The following is an 18,668-nucleotide window of genomic DNA, read 5'->3' as shown; positions in this document are numbered from 1 at the left end:
AAGCATATTTCAATAATCCAGATGGGGAATTATGGTGACTTAGATCAGGGTGGTAGCAGTGGAGACAGTGGCAATATACAGATTTGAAAATTAGATATGTACACAAAACACTAAAAGAATATCTGACACATAGTAGGAACTCAATAAATTAGTGGCAGTTGGAACTATTGCTGTTATAATCACTGATATGTAGTTATACCTGCAGAGGGTTTTTGTACTCAGATAAATGGCAACTAAGAGGTTGGCCAGGTAACTGAGCTTCTCCTGGAACATCCAGAAGATAAAGACGTGCAGCAGAGAGGGGTATCCTTTAAAGTTTCTCATCATAGAGAAATGGATAGGACTTTTCCCCAATGTCCCATAGGACTGAGTAGCTTGACCTTCTTGGGGAAGAGCTTTGAGCCCCAGGAAGAATGTAGGTTCCACTTAACTACAGCAGCACCCCAGCTGCCTGTAGCTGAATGGGTAGAAATGCCAGCCTGGTCATGGAGAAGATTATCAGGGTGGCCAAGGTCAGGTGTTCCTGTTCATGCCCTTGCCATGTCTCTAGAATGTGAGACTATCATTGACAACCTCTGCTCTTTCCATTGCCCCAAGACCAGGGAGAGAAGTGTGTCCATTAGTTTTTCCCCCACCCTTTGGGGCTGTTAAGACCTTCCAACAACAGTCAGGAATCCCCTTTGGGGCTTGACCTCTACTTGGGAAGACAGAGCAAGGGAATCTCTAGGGGACTGATGAGCATTAGTGACCAGCTTCTTTTTCTTTCTCTTCTCCCTTACCAGCCTCTGTCCAGGTTCCCTGGGAAAGAGCAATTTCACCCAATAAAGTTCCCTACTACATCAAGTGAGTGACCATCTCAATCAGAAGTGGGTCAGTCACCTGCCCACCCCCTTGCTCGCTTTTCTTTTTTCTACCTGTCCCTGTCATTCCTTATCTGTTGGGATTCCTTCAAGCAGTCCAATTTTTCCTCTTACTCATCTCAAGAGCTCAAGATTCTACCTGGGTAAAGGTGAACCCCTGTGCTTTGGGATCTTCACGGTTCACCCCTAGATCCTGCAGCTCCTTTAAATCTATCACTGAGTGGGGTATGCTTGTATGAGGGGGGTAAGGGGTGGTGTGGACCCTGGTGCTATTGATGTTTTTGTTTGTAGCCACCAGGCTCAGACCACATGCTGGGACCATCCCAAGATGACAGAGTTATACCAAACTCTGGGTAAGAATGCAGGGTTCCTGTATAGGGTGGATATTCAGCTGCCTTTGTTCTGTAAGAACAAAAGGGAATACCACTCAACCTTAAGATGGGGATGGAAGCGAGCACCTTGTCCTTCCTCCAGCAGCCTCCTTTCATTTCCCCTCTGTACATTCCTCACCTGGAGGTTCTACATTCCCCCTGTGCCATTTTGTCATTACATTAGGAAATTATGCTTATAGATGTGAACCAGATCTGCTTTGAGAAACCCTGTGCAGGATGTAATGAATGTGACTCTCATGTGCCATATTTTTGAATACTAACAGACTCACCATTAGGCTGCAAATTCTACCCACGTTCATGTATATGAATTTAGTTAATTTATTTTAACTGCTATAGAGTGTTACATTGTATATAGTACAACTTCTCCATCCAGTCTACTGTTAATAGGAATTTGGATTGTTTTCAGTTTGGAGTTAGTAAGAACAGTGCTGCTGAAGAGCTCTTGTGAATGCCTTCTGGTGCACGTACACATGTTTTTCAGACTACAGGTCTAGCATTGTTTCAGTGTTATGAAAAGCATTTTAAAAATTGAAATAAACCAGGAAATATGAAAGATAGTGCAACATATCTTTAGCAATATCATGTTTGATATTAATTTTATGTTTTTAGCTTATCAAATTTAGGATGTATTTTTTTCCTGAAATGTTTGATTCAATTATATGTGTATTTAACCATGATGTAAAATGAATTTCTCACTATGTGTCTTCATCAGAAAACATTTGAAAATCACTGATCTGGATATGTACCTGGCTGGGTTGTAGGACACCTGAATGCTCAGTTTTACTGGTGAATACCATGGTGTGTTCTAGGGTGATTGTGTCAGTTTACACTTCCATTAGTAGTTATTCATCTTCAAGTTTGCTAACACTTGCTATTGTCAGACTTTTATCTTTTGCCAATGTAGTGGATATATAATGATATCTTGCTGTAGTCTTAATTTGCATTTCTCTGATCTGAGTGGATCTCTTTCCATTCTTTGCAGCTGATCTGAACAACATTAAGTTTTCAGCCTACCGCACTGCCATGAAGCTACGTAGAGTCCAGAAGGCACTGCGCTGTAAGGCTCCTATCACACTTCCCTTATGGCCTCCCCTCCACTCCTTCTCTTCCTCTCTGTTGGCTGTTTCCCACTTTTATCACACCTTGGCCAGGGTTGTTGAGTGGCTTGGTGGGAACCCTCCAAAGGCTGGGATATGCTGGCTGTGGATACCTGCTCTTTCCAGGGCCCTTCCATTCTCCCCCAAACCCAAACTTGTTTGAAAATTAACCCATAGCTATCCTCTTCCTTGTCCCTTTTTTCCTGCCCAACATAGATGATCAAGCAACTGTTTTATGGCAGTAAGTATCCTATAGGTGATGACTAGGTTCTCAGAACAAGATCCATGGACAAACCTATTTGCAGTTGAAATATATGTAAAGATAGAGAAAATTAAAATGGGATTTCTCCAACAAAGGAGGTGAGTTTACTCACATCCTACCATCTTCTTGAAGCTGATGTCAGAGAACATATGGGTATAGAAACAGTTTGGTTTAATTTAGGGGAACTTTTGCTGCCTTCCTCCCTCCTTGGGATAAGTGTCTTGGTAAAGGACAAGCTTGTATTTTACTTACAAATTGTTTGTCTAGAAATCAAGTTAAATTTGATGAAGTTGGTGGCCTTATTTCCTTGTCTAAACCGGGGTTCTAATTTTGGCTATATTTTCTCCCTCTCTCCTTTCTTTCCCAGTGGACCTGGTAACTTTAACCACAGCCTTGGAGATCTTTAATGAACATGATCTTCAGGCCAGTGAGCATGTGATGGATGTGGTGGAGGTCATTCACTGCCTAACTGCCTTATATGAACGGCTGGAGGAGGAAAGAGGCATCCTGGTCAATGTGCCACTCTGTGTAGACATGAGCCTCAACTGGCTCCTCAATGTATTTGATAGGTAAGGGCTTGCAGCCCTTGCAGCCTACAGGATAAAATTCAATGGGACATCTGGAGTGGGTCTGGTGGGAAGGGATTGCTCTCATGGTGGACTTGGACCCAACTTAGCTTGGGGCATGGTTGGCACAGAGCCCTGCTGAGGTCAAATATGTGAGGGAAATGACTGCCAAGGTATTAACCCTTTACATATATTCATGTTCTCAGTCTCTTCTTTTAAACCTAGTGGTCGCAGTGGAAAAATGCGGGCATTGTCCTTTAAGACTGGCATTGCATGCCTGTGTGGCACAGAAGTAAAGGAAAAACTGCAGTGTGAGTATAGCTCCAAAGGCTGGAAGTGGAATAGGGTGGAGGGAGAGGTGTGGTGGGAGGGGGGAGGGTATCATACAAGCAGAAGGTAGGTCTTATGACTCAGCACAGGGAGCTACTCAGGCCACCTTATGATACTTTCTGGTTTAGGCTATTTCAAAGAACCCACAATAGCCAAAGGCCAAGATGAGCCTAAGGCTTGTTTTTATTCCCAGTGTCACTCCAGTGGGTTTGGTTTCTTCTAATCTGGTGTAATTACTTTACCAGGATATGAGTTAGCATCCTGGGTACTGAGAGTCTAGACTTTCTAGTTCTATTTCTGTGTGGCTTATCATGCTTAACCTTCTCCACTCTGGAGCTTAAATCATGTCACACTTTCTACTGGAGACTTCCCACATGATTACATTGGCAGTGTGCAATAATCTCCATCACTGGAAGACAGTATGTAATTCTGTAGTTTTCTACCTCTTCGGTGTGTATTGCCTTTGCTTTCCTCTCCATTCTTCATCTTTTGTACATCATTTTGTACTTTTCTACAGCAGCATCCTTAGTTGTCAAGTGCTTACTTTGTGTAAACTAATGTGCTAAATGTGGTGAGTACTAGGTTCAATTTGACATGGTCCTTGCCTCAAGTGGTTTACAGTCCAGAGAAGGAGACAGAAGTACACAGAAAAGAGTTTTTATAAAGTGTTAATTAGATTGATCAGAATGGCAAAGAAAATGTGCTATATGAGATCACAGAAGAGAAATGACAGTGGTCTGGAAAAACTTTACAGGGAAGAAAACATATCAAAGCGTGTTCATAGCTATGTTATTATTTATGAGGTCTGTCCAGAAAAAGTCCAGTCATTGTTAATATAACAAGAATGGTTTTTGTGACATCAGTGTAACTTGGCAGCCCAGGAGGGTGGACTGGAATGCACATGCGTGAACAATGATGACTTCACTATACTAGTCAGTGGGGTCAGTAGACACCCTTGGTGAGCGTGTGCACTGTGTGGCCATTGCATTCAAAATGATCGAGTGAGTAGAGCAATGAATCTGCATCAAATTTTGCATTAAGTTTGAACATTGCTCCAAGGAAACTATTCGAATGATTCAGAAGGCCCCAGCTATGAGAACAGGTGATTGGCAGCTTCATCAGGACAATGTGCCCATTTACGCATCACATCTCATGCTGAGTTTTTTGGTGATGCATCAAATCACCCAGGTGACTCAGCCTCCCTACAGCCCATATTTGGCACCCTGAGACTTCTGTTTTTTCCTAAAACTAAAATTACCTTTGAAAGGCAAGAGATTTCAGACCATCAGTGAAATTCAGGAATATATGACGAGGCAGCTGACGGCAATTGGGAGAACTGTGTGAGGTCCCAAGGTGCCTACTTTGAAGGGGACTGAGGTGTCATTGTCCTACATACAGTGTTTCTTGTATCTTGTGCCTTCTTCAATAAATGTCTCTATTTTTCATATTACATGGCTGGATACCTTCTGGACATACCTTGTATTTCTCTCAGCATTCCTTTGAGATAGGGTAGACTATGATTGTTTATCTTCAATTTACAAGTAAGGAAACTACAGCATAGAGAAGTTCACAACTTACCTAATGTTCTATAAGCTAGTCAGTAAGGGATCCAGTACTAAAACCCAGGTCCTCTGTCTTCCATGTTTGTGTTTTCTAAGACTTAGGTGAGGTATGAAGCAGACAGACAATAATCTCTAGAGGAGGTTTTTTAAGGTTACAGTGTGTTGGCAGAGTTCCCACAAGGGCAGATATAGCCCGTATTCAAATATAAGTACTGCAGCCTGTTCCACAATCACTTAGAGATAATACTTAGATAATCAAATGCTTTTAATTCTCTCCTCTTTTTTGGATTATCTGTGTCAGTTTATCTTTCCATTTGTGTGGATAATTGAGAAAATACTATGACATAGGCTAGGAGAGGATAGGCAAACTAGCTGTGACTCATGCTCAGGTACTTCTAAATCCCACACCCCTCATCTTGCTTCTTGAGAATCTGTTTTCCCAACAGTGTTATATCTGTGTCTGGCACTGCTCTCACACAGTTTGCTCTCTGTCTTCATCTCTATATCTTCTCTTTCTGATGTTCTTTGTCTGGTATCTGTCTGACTTTTTCTCTCTGAACTCAGAGAATGCTCCTTTTAGAACTCTGGGACTCCTAGAAAGTCAGGGATTGGCCTCTAGATATTCCAGTTTCAAAAATCATTAGCTAAGTCCATGTGGTCTTTCCCTGTCTCCTTTTTCTGCTCTCTCTCCCCGCACAATTTTCTGGCCATTCCTGCTTTGGGGTTGGTCATGACTTATGGTGGGCCCAGCAGACCTCTTCAGCCAAGTAGCCAACGCAGGCAGCCAGTGTGACCAGCGCCACCTTGGTGTCCTGCTTCATGAGGCCATTCAGGTGCCCCGTCAGCTGGGGGAAGTGGCAGCCTTTGGGGGCAGCAATGTGGAGCCCAGTGTCCGTAGTTGCTTCCGTTTTGTGAGTATGGCCCTGGGTAGGGTGGAAGGGAGGGATAATGGGAGGGAGAGTGGGAAGAAGGGAGGAAGAACTAAGAGCTAGGCTTCTGATCTGAACTATTCACATGTAAGGGAGTTTGTTGGGATTGAACAAGAGGACAGAGGGTTCTCTAGGTTTTTAGGGTCAGTGTCCTGCCACAGAGGCTGCCAACTTTACTAGGACAGGACAAAAGGTTGACACCTCTGGAAAATAGGCCAACCCAGATCTTGTTAGTTCTCCTGCTCCTTCTGAGGGCTGCCATTCTGGGGACAAGGTACTTTGGGCCTCAATCATTGCCATTGGGCTTCTTGTTTCCCTAGAGCACTGGGAAGCCAGTCATTGAAGCTTCGCAGTTCTTAGAATGGGTCAACTTGGAACCCCAGTCCATGGTGTGGCTAGCTGTCCTGCATCGGGTCACCATTGCTGAGCAAGTGAAGCATCAGACCAAGTGCTCTATCTGTAGGCAGTGCCCCATCAAGGGCCTCAGGTAGGCAAAATAACACTTGATGGAATGATAATAATTGTAAATAGGTCATGTTGCAAAGAAATCATATATCACAAAAAATGTATTACATAATTACATAATTACAGCTAATCTATTGTACATTTTTATATATTGTAATTCTACTGAAAAATGTTCAACTTTTTAAACAATCATAAATATTTTCCTTTGTTTAAGTTGTATTATAAAATTCCAGACTTACAAAAATGTATAGCGAAATAAAATGTGATGGGTGAAGGAACAGCACAGAAAGGGAAGTAATTTGTTGTGGTTTCCAAGAGAGCATTAAGTAGAACCCAGAAGCCCCAGCATACTGACATAAGAACATGTATGTGCCAAATGGTATGCTGGCAAATGGTTTGTAACCAACTCTCCATTAAGTAAGAAAGAAACCTAATTTGTAACATTTGCTAATATCTATGAGATAAATACTCCCACTATGATCAAGATCTGGCTACACACAGAAGGTTGGGAAGAGATATGTGCAGTTGCACACTATTTATAGTATTTCCGCCATGTAGATTAAATAGACAAAACAAGTTTTGAGTATTTATTACTTTTGGTTTTAATATCATTTACTTGTGAGTTTATATAATTTATTTTTAAAAGAATGGTTGTGCCCCAGCTGGTGCAGCTCAGTGGATTAAGCACTGGCACGCAGAGCGAAAGTTTGCCAGATGAATTCCCAGTCAGGGCACATGCCTGGGTTGTGTGCCAGGTCCCGAATTAGGGGCATGAGACAGGCAACTGATCGATGTTTTTCTTGCACATCATGTTTTTCTTTCTCCTTTCCCCCTCTCTAAAAATAAATACATAAAATATTTTTAATAATAATAAAAAAAGTAGATACAAGAGAGTCTTTTAAAAATGAAATAATGACTGTATTTAACAACCAGTTTGGCAAATCCCTGAAATTTCAACAATTGGTTCTTGTGAGCTGTTGTGAGCCAGCTCCAGCAGCCAACAGCATGTACCCACCACCAAGTTTAAGAAATAAAATGTTATTACAATACATTTAAAGTTCCTCTAATTACATTCCCTTCCTCCTTCCACTGGGTAATCACTGTCCTGAAATGATTTTCATCACACAATGCTCAATTTTTCGACTTTTTAAAGCACTAACCACCCTGTTTTTAATAAACAAATGAGACAAAGAAGTGGAATGTGACTTGCCCAAGTTTGCACAGATGGTCAGTGTAGATCCAGGGCCAGATACTAGATCCTCTGACTTCTCTAAGTCTAGACATTTCACCATTCTATATACTACTAGGTCTGGGCAGCTCAGCCAGGCTTGGGAACAGGATCTGAAGGGCTAGTTTATATTGAGTAATAATAGAGTTCTTATTTAGAAAAACTTTTGGAAGTAACTTTTAACAAGCTTCCCCAGGGCTGGTAGCATAAGCAGCCTTTGTATTGGAAGAGTGGCTTATCCAATGTAGGGAGCGGTACCTGTAAGACTGAACACTTTGGGGCTATCCTTGCTTAGAAAGCTATTTGCTATTGTGAGCAATTTATACCTGCACCCCTTCCTTTTAAAAAAGATAGTGAGACAGTGATATTTTCCATACTCCCTAGGAGCCTGAGCATGTGATTTCATGGAGATTTATGTTCTCTAGAATAAGACGAGTCATTTAGTAAGAACTTAGCTACTGCTATATATAGGAGGTTGAGCATATTATGGCTCCATGACCCAACCCTTCTAATGTTTGTGTATATTTGTATATTAGAGGAGTGGGAAAATGACTATGGTCCATTGGATCTTCTGTACTAACACTTCTCCTCTCCCCAAGGTACCGGAGTCTGAAACAATTTAACGTGGACATCTGCCAGACCTGCTTCTTGACAGGCAGGGCTAGCAAAGGCAACAAGCTTCACTACCCCATCATGGAGTATTACACACTGGTATGGAGCTTCTGGGCCGAGTAGGAAGTGGGGGAGACAGCTCTCAGGTTCTGGGCCCTTCATCTACGTGGCCAAGCACTGGATAACTGTATTCTGTTCTTTGGGGATCATTCTCCCAACAGTCCTGATGATTCACCAGTTTGGGGGATTCAGGCCTCTCTGTTCTTACAGCAGAGCTTCTGTCTCTCCAGGGCCACAGCTGGCTATAGCAGCCCAGGACCACTCTCAGCCATTTAAAAGGCACTCACTATTTTCCCTCAGAGAGAAGTTTCAGGAAAAAAAATAGAGTAAGACAGTTTCAGGCAATAAGCCTTTTGTTGCTCTCTTTAGTTTTTCCTGCCTAGTTTCTTTATTGCTCCTATCACCTGGTCTTCACCTGCTACTTTATCATTGTTTCCATCCCTTTTAGTCAATACTAAAGTTTTTTTCTCAAATTAACTACTCAGTCTCTGGGGGGAATGGAGTATGCTCTTAACCTGGGTCCCCAATTACACTTGGTTTTCATTTGAAACCATGCCTGTCATAGCCACCTGAATCCAAATTGGTCAGGATCCCTGAACTCCAGGCACAGAATTTCTCCACAGCTACAGACTTAGCTGCTTGAGCTGACTCTGCTCCCTCAACTCCTTTATCCTGTTCTGTCCCACCAATATTCCCAAAGCCCCAAGCATTTGTACAGGTCCCTCCACTCCACCTCCTCATCTTTCAGTCTGTTTCCCCACAATCCATCCCTCCAAGCTGCCATTCTCTTCTCCAAATTCTGTTGGCACAGGAACATATGCAGCCTAGTGGGAACAGGGACCTTGCCCTTTATTTTTCTTTCATTGTCATTTTAAAGTAAACATTATAAAATTTATACACGGGAAACTGGTTCAAGATGGCAGATTGATAATCCTCTACCTCCTGCTCATCTATGTCCCTAGAATTTATATAAATGATATTTTTAAAATTAAAAAATATATGCTCATTGTAAAAGGTTCAAATTATATGGAGGTGTTTAAAGTATAAAATGAAAGTCCTCCTCTCTCCTCAGCCTGGTCCCCACCCCTCTGGTCAAATTTCTTAGAGGCAACCAATGTTCACAGTTTGGGGTGTGTCCTTTTGGACTCTTTTTAGGAGTGGGGTGTGGGAGGCATGAACAAGAGTGGAGGACCAGTCACGTTTCCTGCTCTAGAGGAGCAGCCACACCTACCCCATCATATCTCAAAACCTTTAAGGTGAGTTTCTCTACCCTGTTTCCCCTCAGACCACGTCCAGTGAGAACATGAGGGATTTTGCCACAACCTTAAAGAATAAATTCCGCTCAAAGCATTATTTCAGCAAACACCCTCAGCGAGGTTATCTGCCTGTGCAATCAGTGCTGGAGGCTGACTACAATGAGACGTGAGTACCAGTGATTGGACAGGGGCTGTGGGAAGCCTCACTGAGCCTGGGTATGTAAAGGGGCTGAGTGCCATGTGGACTAGGGGAATGTTCCAGGACAAACCCGACTAGTGACAGGGCAGTTCAATCTGTGCATGACTAGGAATCTGGCCTGAAAATTAGACCTTGTAAATCCAGTCTCTGTATCCTGTTCCCATCAGCTTTTACCCATATCACTAATTTGGGGAGGGGGATGGTAGTGGTGCAGAAACAAGCTTCCCCACTGCCCAGTCTTTGGTCCTCTGAGTCTTTGCTACTTTCTTCTAGGCTGGCTTCTTCCCCGAGATTACCACATGCTGACACACACTCCCGCATTGAGCATTTCGCCAGCAGGTATCACCAGGTTTGGGGGAGAGGAATTGTAAGGAGTCTTATGGGGAAGGGGTTTTCAGTTGGGGCAAAGAGAAAGGAGTCCGGCCAGGGGAATGTGCACAGTGGGTTATGTGGCAGCCAGCAAGGCCCAACACTTAGGTATGGTTGGGGCAGCTCCCCAAACTGATGATTATATTGTGGGATTAGAGTCCTTGAGATGAAAACAAGCCCCTCATCCTGTTTTCTCCTCTGTCCCTGCTCTTTTTTCCCAGGCTTGCTGAGATGGAAAGTCAAAATTGCTCCTTCTTTAATGACAGCCTGTCCCCAGATGACAGCATGTGAGTTTTCACAGCTGCTTCTTTCTCATAAATAGCTAGCTCTCTTTAGGATCCTTCTACCACCATTTATTTGGGAAGGGTATATCCTTAAGGGGAGAGGGGCTTGGTGGTTAGGGTCTTTAATGCCCTAAGGAATCAAGGCCGCTTCCTGGGCACAGTATTTAGTAAGAGAAACAGTCTGCCCTCTATCAACTGAGTGGGTGAAATGAATGATCTACTACCTACCTCCCTGCCATCTGCCCATATCCCTTTCCATTGCAAGATCCCATTCTTCTATGCCCAGCTTTGAGTGAAGAAGAATATGCTCTCATCTAAATTTGCAGAAATGAGTCATTATCTTATGCTCAGGATGCCAAAGCCCCAGCTAGTGCCACAGCAACCCTAAGGAGACACCAGGGACTTGACTGAAGTGTGTCCAGAGAGATTCTCTGGTGCTGTAGCCCCAAGAACAAGCCCTTCTTCTCTAGGGTGGTACCTGGGCTGCTCAGAGGGCCTAGGAGCTGCTAGCGGCATGGATCAATCTGGCTCTGATTATGACTTAGGCAGGCAGTGATCCCTCTGGGGGTGGCGAAAAGAAAGGTAGGCAAGGTGAAGGAATAGTACAAAATGGTAATCGTTTCTCAGGAGGCTTTAAGTAGAACCCAGAAGCCACAGCATATTGAAAACCCTCTTTCCTAGTACACCCAGCCATGACCCCTGCCACCTTTAAATATTCTCATTACCTCTTAAGCCTGGATGCATGATCTTTTCCTTCTCTATGAGACTTAGAAGTGAATCTTCCAGCATGCATCTCCTGAGGCCTGAGCTAGGAGCTGAGAACACATGTCCTGAGCTGTTTCTTGGTTCAGTGCCTGGCCATCTCCTTTCCTTTCCACACACCCATGCAGAGACGAGGACCAGTATCTGCTGCGGCACTCCAGCCCCATTACAGACTGGAAGCCAGGCTTCGGACAGCAAGCTTCACGCAGCATGGCCACAGAAAGCAAGGGGAAGCTAGAGAAGATCTTGGCCCACTTAGAGGATGAGAACCGGTGGGTGTGGAGATAGCATAGATATGGGGGTTCTAGAGTCAGACAGTTAAATTCAAGTCCTGGCAATTCCACATCCTAGCTATGTGGCTTCAAACAAGTTATATTCTGTGATTTTCCACTTCCTCATCTGTAAAATGGGGATGATGGTAATAGTATCTCCCTCCTACTGGCACTTGGGAAGATCCAATGATCAGGCATATAATGTGTTAACCAATGCCTAGGTTAAAGTAAGTGTTCGGTAAGTGCTAGCTATTCTAGTAATTATCTGAATCCCTTTAACTCAAGTCAAATATTTTCAAGTACCCACTAGATGCAAGCAGAAAGAATACAAACCCAGAGAATACAGAAGACTATACCTGTCTCTTTCCTCACGGAATTTTCAAGGTTGGAATGGAAGAGATACTTAACACTTAGTGAAAATAAAAGAAGAGGAAGGTGACACGGCATAGCATGTCTGAGGACTGGAAGAGGGAAGGTGAAGAAGTATTGATGGCAACAGGGGCCTTAGGAGGGTCCAAGCCACTTTGGGGGCATGCAGTAGAATCTGTAGTATCCCTCAGAACAGTGCTTCTCAATCAGTAGTGAGCATACATGTCACTTTGGGAGCTTGGTAAGATGCAGATTTTGATTCACAGGTCTGAGTTGGGGCCTGAGTTCCTGTATTTCTAACCAGCTCCCAGGGCATGCCCATGCCACTGGCCCAAAGACTATACTTGGAGAGACAAGTCGTTATAACAGGATCAGTCTGCAAAGTGTTTGTTACTTGTTCAAAATAAGATAAATACAGAAATAGGGAGTAAACTTTTAAAAACTCTTATAGCAATTTGACATTGCCATGACATCCAGTAGATAATTAGTGGATTTGTCTTCATTGAATTGAGTTTAGACCAATTTGACTTTTGTTGAACTTGTGTGGCAAGCCACGTGTGGTGTGAGCTGTGTACCAGCCATACACATTCAGACCACATATTGGTCCATAATGGATTGAAAAATATCTCTGGTATTTCACTACGGATAGTTTTTTTTAAAAAAAATTAAATTGTTTTTCCATTACAGTTGACAAAATATTATATTAGTTTCAGGTATATAACAGTGATTAGACATTTATGTAACTTACAAAGTGATCACCCCAATAGGTCTCCACTACAGATAGTTTGAGAAGCATTGCTTTAGAGCAGTGGTGGGCAGACCCTGGGAAACAATGGAGGGAGAGTAATTCTGTTGCAAAGAGAGAAGAGAGAGAGAGAGATCCCCCAAAGTAGAACATATCTTTGGAATCTGTTTTCTTGATGACTCAACATGGGTGTTCAAAGTGTGCCAAAGAGAAGAGTAGTTGACAGGAAAGATGGGCAATATTTTATTTATGTTATGTCTTCTAAAAGTCTAAAAATGGAATAGGTGAGTCAGTGGCCCTAATGCCCCATTTTTTGCAGTCTGTGTTTCTGCCTGATTTTAAGGTTACAAGTAATCCCCAAAGCAGCACATTAAAGTTCTAAGACTTTGTTATATGAAATGTCAGCTCTCTCTGCTCTGAAGCCCAAGGATGGCAGAGTAAATGACATATGTGCTGGAGTGGAAGTGGATACATATTGCCATTCACCCAAGAACATGGCTGGGGTAAGGGTGAGGATGGGAGAGCCAAAGGATTGCTCACACCTAGATAAGGGGGGTCATTTGGGATGTGGATAGTCAACACTTCATTAGGGCCATGCGTTTTGGCTTTTTTGTCATTGGCAGGATTCTCCAGGGAGAGCTGAGGCGCCTGAAGTGGCAGCATGAGGAGGCTGCTGAGGTACCTGCCCTGGTTGAAGGCACTGCTGAGGTAACACAGGACCACTGTAATGAGGAGCTTCTGGCTGAGGCCCGGATCCTTCGGCAGCACAAGAGCCGCCTGGAGACACGCATGCAGATCCTTGAAGACCACAACAAGCAACTAGAGTCCCAGTTGCAGCGCTTAAGGGAACTGCTCTTGCAGGTGGGGCTAAAGCCAATGGAATGGCCAGAGAAGCCCCTACGGGGGCTAGAGGTGGGGAGCTAGGGAGTAGATATAAGGAGCTGGGGAATGTGACAATAGGGAGGAAACAAAGAGCTCCTTAGCTGTGACTGTTAGATGACCTTCTGAAGAGAAGTGGGCTGATAATTGGGGAAGGTGGGGAAAGAAAGGCCTGGTATGTCACATTTCTTGGCCAATTTCCTTCCACCTAGCTTTCACTCCACCCTTGTGCATTACTCTCAAGGCACTGTGGGGCCTGGGGCAGAGGAAGGACTTCTGAAAGCTTGCTTCTCTATAACACATTTGAGCCCAGTATTGAAAGACCAAAGTTCAAAAATCATTCATCCAAAACTTTGATTTTGGTGGACAAAAGCAAGTTTGGATATGCATGGCAAGAGAAAGATTTTTGCTGTGATGGGAGCTCTTGTTACTTCTTGTCCCTTTCTTCTTTGAGAGGTGGCACATATGATATAGTATAGCTCTGGAGCTAGACTGCCTGGTGTTTGAATTTGGCTCTGCTAATTAGTGGCTGTAGAATGTTGGGAGTTACTTAACTTCACTGAGCCCCAGTACCATCCCTCACCTATAAAACAAGGATAACAATATACCAACTTCATGGAATTGTTGTGAACATAAAATGAAATAATGCATTTAAAGGATTTAGCACAATGCCAGAAACATAGTAAACACTTTATAAATGTTACCTAGTGTCATACATACCAGGTTATACCACCTCCCTCCTCTTCCCCAGATTCTCCAAGGGATGGCCTCTAGATGCCTGGAGATCTCTAACATATGATATGAACTGAAGGTCAGGTGTGCAACTCTACATTTCTAGAGAGAATTGGGTTTTAAACAGCTTAATTGTAGCTGAAATGACAGTGAGAGACCTTCAGGTGCAATACTGTTCTTATAAGAACTGGGAGACTTTGACACATATTATTGAAGGAGAAAAGTAATTGGTAATCGAATATTCTAAGAAGTTTCCTCAAAGGGGAGGCCACTGTTTCAGCACTACCAAAGTTTCTTAAAGCCCAGGGGCAAAGAGATGGGCATGAGGTCCCTAAGGCCCCTTCTAAGCTCAGGAGTGTGTCAAAGGTCAGGAAGGCAAAGCCATTTAAGTCACGCATTACCTCTTGTTAGCCACCCACCGAATCAGAAGTCAATGGCTCTGCAGGCTCGCCCTTAGCTTCCTCTCCACAGCAGTCAGAAAGAAGTCACTCCCAGGAGAAGGGACAGACTACTCCAGACACTGAGGCTGCAGGTGAGTTCCCCCAGCCCTTTCCAGCTCCTTCCTCCATGCTTTGTCCTGCCCCAGAGCTCCTGCCTAAGGTTCTGTTAGGGCTGGATCTAGTTTTTCCTCATGGCTTTGAGCTTAGCATCATGGATGATTGGCTTACTGACAGATTCATTCATTTATTTATTTTACACATGTATGTTAAACACCTCCCATGTACTACACATTGTGCTGGGAAGATACAAATGCTGTGGGCTTGCCCATCACTTGGTGTTGCTCTACTTCAGTCCCTTGGCCTCATTAGGGAAACTCTAGTTCTCTTTCAAAATTTATATTTTTCAACACAGATGATGTGGGGTCAAAGAGCCAAGATGTCAGCCTATGCTTGGAGGATATTATGAAGAAACTTCGCCATGCCTTCCCCAGTGTGCGAAGCTCTGATGTGACTACCAACACCCTTCTGGCCTCTTGATGGAGCCAGATGCCTATCCTATAGACCATAGTCCTCTCTTGGTTCTGTCAAAGCCTTCCCTCAACCTTCACCCAAACTTTCCAGTCCCCACTGGCCCCACATTTCTCAGCCAGTTATTTGGGCTCTAGGCAGCAGCAGAGCTCTAGTGGTACATGAGGTGGGTGTGTGAGATCCAGGGAAGAGAGAGGCATGATTCCTCTGACCCTAGAAATGTGCCCTTTAATCCTCAAGTTTGAGACTGGTTCTTTAAGTACACTTCCATTGTAGCCCAAGCAGATAGCACTTGGAGACCACTCAGGTGGGGATCAAAGAAGCTGCCTTGCAAAGCTAAGCATTGCTTGCTGTTGCCTTTCCTTCTCCATGAATTACAGAGATTGGGAAGCCTCATGACTCCAGGGTTCCAGCAATATGAATCCACAGGGATTAGCTCTACTCTCTGGCCCAACTCAGGAGGTAAAAGGGTATCCAAAAGACATCCCTTCTCCATAAAAATGCCCCTGAAAAATCTGGGCAGCATGTGATATTACTTCAGCTTGAAAGCATATCTCTAGCCATTCTGAAGCTACCGAGGTGTTGTTTTCTCTTTAAATATCTTTAGTTTCTTTGTCTCAGGCCTTCCTCAAAGAGGGAGCTGTTTATTCTGGTTCCTACTTCTACCTTACATTTGGAAACAGTAAATAATTACCTGTGGGCTTAGGCTTTTTACCCCTGAGCCTCCTCTATCCTGAGGGCCTCAACATCCCAAGAGACCAGCTGAGTGGCTCTGGAAATCTAGCTGAAGCCACCCTTGGCTCTTCTGAGTCTGCCCTCACAGCTCTTGGGGAAGAGCAGCAGGTTACTCAGCAAGGCGGACTTGCTCTTCTTGCGTGAGGAAGAAGAAGCCACCCACTAGCCTGGAGGAGTGTGACTTCCCAACACCCTTGCTTCTTTTAGACTGAATTGGATGAGGTGGCTGATTTTCCTCAGCTAATCATAAGGCAGATCTACTGGGCCACCATGAATAGCGACCTGTTCATAGGATCCGTTGACCACTTTCCATCCAGGCAAGAGCACAGCCTTCCTTTGCAAAAAAACTATTCTCTCTAACTCTGGAAGGTGACCCCAAACCTCAAACTAAACTAATTATTCCTAGGCAACATATACCATGATCTTTTTATCTGGAAACTGTTCAGGGTATATAGTGGGGAGAGGTGAGGGTTGAGTTTGAGAACTTTGAACAGAGTCAGAGCCCATTTAGGTGGCTTTCTTTCAAAAGGAGCTTTATAACCTAAAGCCCTGAAATTGACTTCATTTGCTTAAGTTTATATATATATATATCGTTGGCAGCCGTCCATCTCGAGAGACGATGGTGTAGCTTCTTAAGAGTCTATCTGCACCGCCGAGAATGGCTGTGCAGTCCGACTCGGGAGTGACACGGTATCTGTCTCCTCCCGTGTTGAATCGACATCTTGCGATGACGCTGGAGTGTCCTCTCCAGTGAAGCTACAGAGCCTGGGCAGGGTGATATGGAGGGTCTGCTGTTGCCCATGCAGCAGACCCCCCCTCTCTTCGCAGCTGAAGGGTCCAAGGGAAAGACGGAGTCAATACAGCTTGGCTTCAGGTGCGCCGCAGGAGTTGCCGGTGTTGACTACAACGTCAAACCGCCTTAGGGACTCCGGCTCCGGATTTTCTGTCGGGGTTTACTCCCTTAGCCTTTCCCCTGAAGAGGTATGCCGCAAGGCAGCGGAGGTTTTTTGGAGTCAGAGTTTTCCTTCTCTGATGTGCCCTGACTGGAAGATCGAACCAGCGACACTTAGCTCGCAGGCCGATGCTCAATCCACTGAGCCAAACCAGCCAGGGATATATATATATATACACATATACATACATACATATATACATATCTATGCTACATATCTAATGTACATCAGTACACCCCTGGCCTCACTCACACATTAAATTCTAATAGCTTTTGAATTACTAATGTTCTGCCTTGCTCTTTGTTAACCCAAGTCTCCGGTTGAACAGATAGATATGTCCTGCCTGCTCTCCTAGGATGTCTCTGCATTCATGTTTGGAGTGAGCTATCTTCAAGACCAAAGCAACAGAAGCCTGTGGTCACAGAGGAATCTAACAGGAAGAGTCACTCTCTTCTCTTTACTCACTCTAAATCTTTTTCCCTTGAGACTTCAGCCTTGGATGAATTTTCCAAACATTCTTTAAACAATGGTTCAGGTACCAAAATAGGGCAAACCCATGCTTTACCTCCCCCATGCAGAAAAGATGTAACAAATAGGCTTTCATTAGCCTTTGTCAGGCTGACACAGAGTACATCTTCTAGCCCCTTCCTGTTCTTAAATCTGGTTCAGGGCCTTAAAGAAAGCCGCAATTGCCAGTGAAATTAGAAGGGTTTGAGATGCTTGGGGTGCTGTATTATAATCAAGCAGTGGGCCAGTGGGTAAAACTGCTGGGAAGCTAGATTTATCTGTTGCAGGGAAGGAAGGACAACAGCTTGGTCCAAAAGCCTAGCATTACCTCTTTCTAGAATCACCAGGGGACGTTAAGCTAGAGGCTCACAGTGTCAGACCTCATCACGACATCTGCCTTATTGCTCATGAGGTCTCTGGGCAGAAAAACTTGGGTATCTGGATGTTGACAAGCAGGTGGTAGGTAGGCATCAAACACAGAGCCTGAACATCTGTCCATGACTTAGGGGAAGCTATATTTGTAGGAGCCTAGATTATAGGCAGGAATTGGGTAGAAGAAATTTGCTATAAAACAGAGCTCAAGGTCCTTGAGGCTTATGGATGCTTAAGCCTTAGCAGTGCAGATGTTATGAAACAATCTTTTACCATGGAAGTCCTGGAAAATCCTTTATGTAACCCTCACTTCACTCAAGACCTAGGACTGCTGAGGGGCTGTGGCAACCACAGTGGGCCAGGCATGAAAGGGAAGTTGTAGATCTCATTATGTAGGATTTGTGTTGTTAGGTGGACCGAAGCAACAAGTCAAGAGTCGAATTCTCACTCATGGGGTCACTGACACTTTGTGGTCCTGTGTTTACCTTAATGCCTGAGGTGAGTACAAACATACCTTGTTTTATTGCACTTCTCTTTGTTGCACTTCATAGATGTTGCATTTTTATTTTTATATAAATTGAAGGCAAGACCCTGTACCAGCAAAAAGATTACAACTCACTTCAATGTGAGACTCATTTATTGTGGTGGTCTGGAACTGAACCCGCAATATCTCCAAGGTATGCCTGTTTATTGCTCAAGGCTCTGGTGATGATCACTGCTTCATGTGTGGACACTTTGCCCACAGTGAGGTAAATGGATCCTTAGGCACTGTGAATCCAAACTAGGGTGGGATTTACTGAGATGTGTTGTATGTTATTAGGTGTCTCTCATGTAAGTGTCTTCTAGAGGAATCGTGTGATGCTGTGTAGTTTATGGCCCTGTACTAAAAGTGTGGTGAAGGGA

General features: G+C 43.9%; 1 protein-coding gene across 1 annotated transcript in view; it reads left to right on the top strand.

Annotated features, from left to right (window-relative positions):
* DRP2 (dystrophin related protein 2) overlaps nt 1-16,518 on the top strand; it is a 29,167-nt gene extending 12,649 nt beyond the window's left edge. Inside the window, exons 8-22 of the mRNA XM_090264310.1 lie at nt 783-843; nt 1,152-1,213; nt 2,235-2,309; nt 2,979-3,180; nt 3,403-3,488; nt 5,823-5,980; nt 6,319-6,485; nt 8,291-8,402; nt 9,649-9,785; nt 10,092-10,157; nt 10,409-10,474; nt 11,362-11,505; nt 13,243-13,480; nt 14,642-14,762; nt 15,083-16,518. Of these exons, the coding sequence (XP_090120436.1) occupies nt 783-843; nt 1,152-1,213; nt 2,235-2,309; nt 2,979-3,180; nt 3,403-3,488; nt 5,823-5,980; nt 6,319-6,485; nt 8,291-8,402; nt 9,649-9,785; nt 10,092-10,157; nt 10,409-10,474; nt 11,362-11,505; nt 13,243-13,480; nt 14,642-14,762; nt 15,083-15,207 (1,820 nt within the window). The 3' untranslated portion in view covers nt 15,208-16,518. The remainder of the gene's footprint in view (nt 1-782; nt 844-1,151; nt 1,214-2,234; nt 2,310-2,978; nt 3,181-3,402; nt 3,489-5,822; nt 5,981-6,318; nt 6,486-8,290; nt 8,403-9,648; nt 9,786-10,091; nt 10,158-10,408; nt 10,475-11,361; nt 11,506-13,242; nt 13,481-14,641; nt 14,763-15,082) is intronic.
* Nucleotides 16,519-18,668: the final 2,150 nt, after the last annotated feature.

This window comes from Furipterus horrens, unplaced genomic scaffold (genome assembly GCF_987537825.1).
Source record: "Furipterus horrens unplaced genomic scaffold, mFurHor1.1.pri manual_scaffold_17, whole genome shotgun sequence".
Classification (NCBI taxonomy): domain Eukaryota; kingdom Metazoa; phylum Chordata; class Mammalia; order Chiroptera; family Furipteridae; genus Furipterus; species Furipterus horrens.
This window is presented reverse-complemented; position numbering and strand designations above follow the sequence as displayed.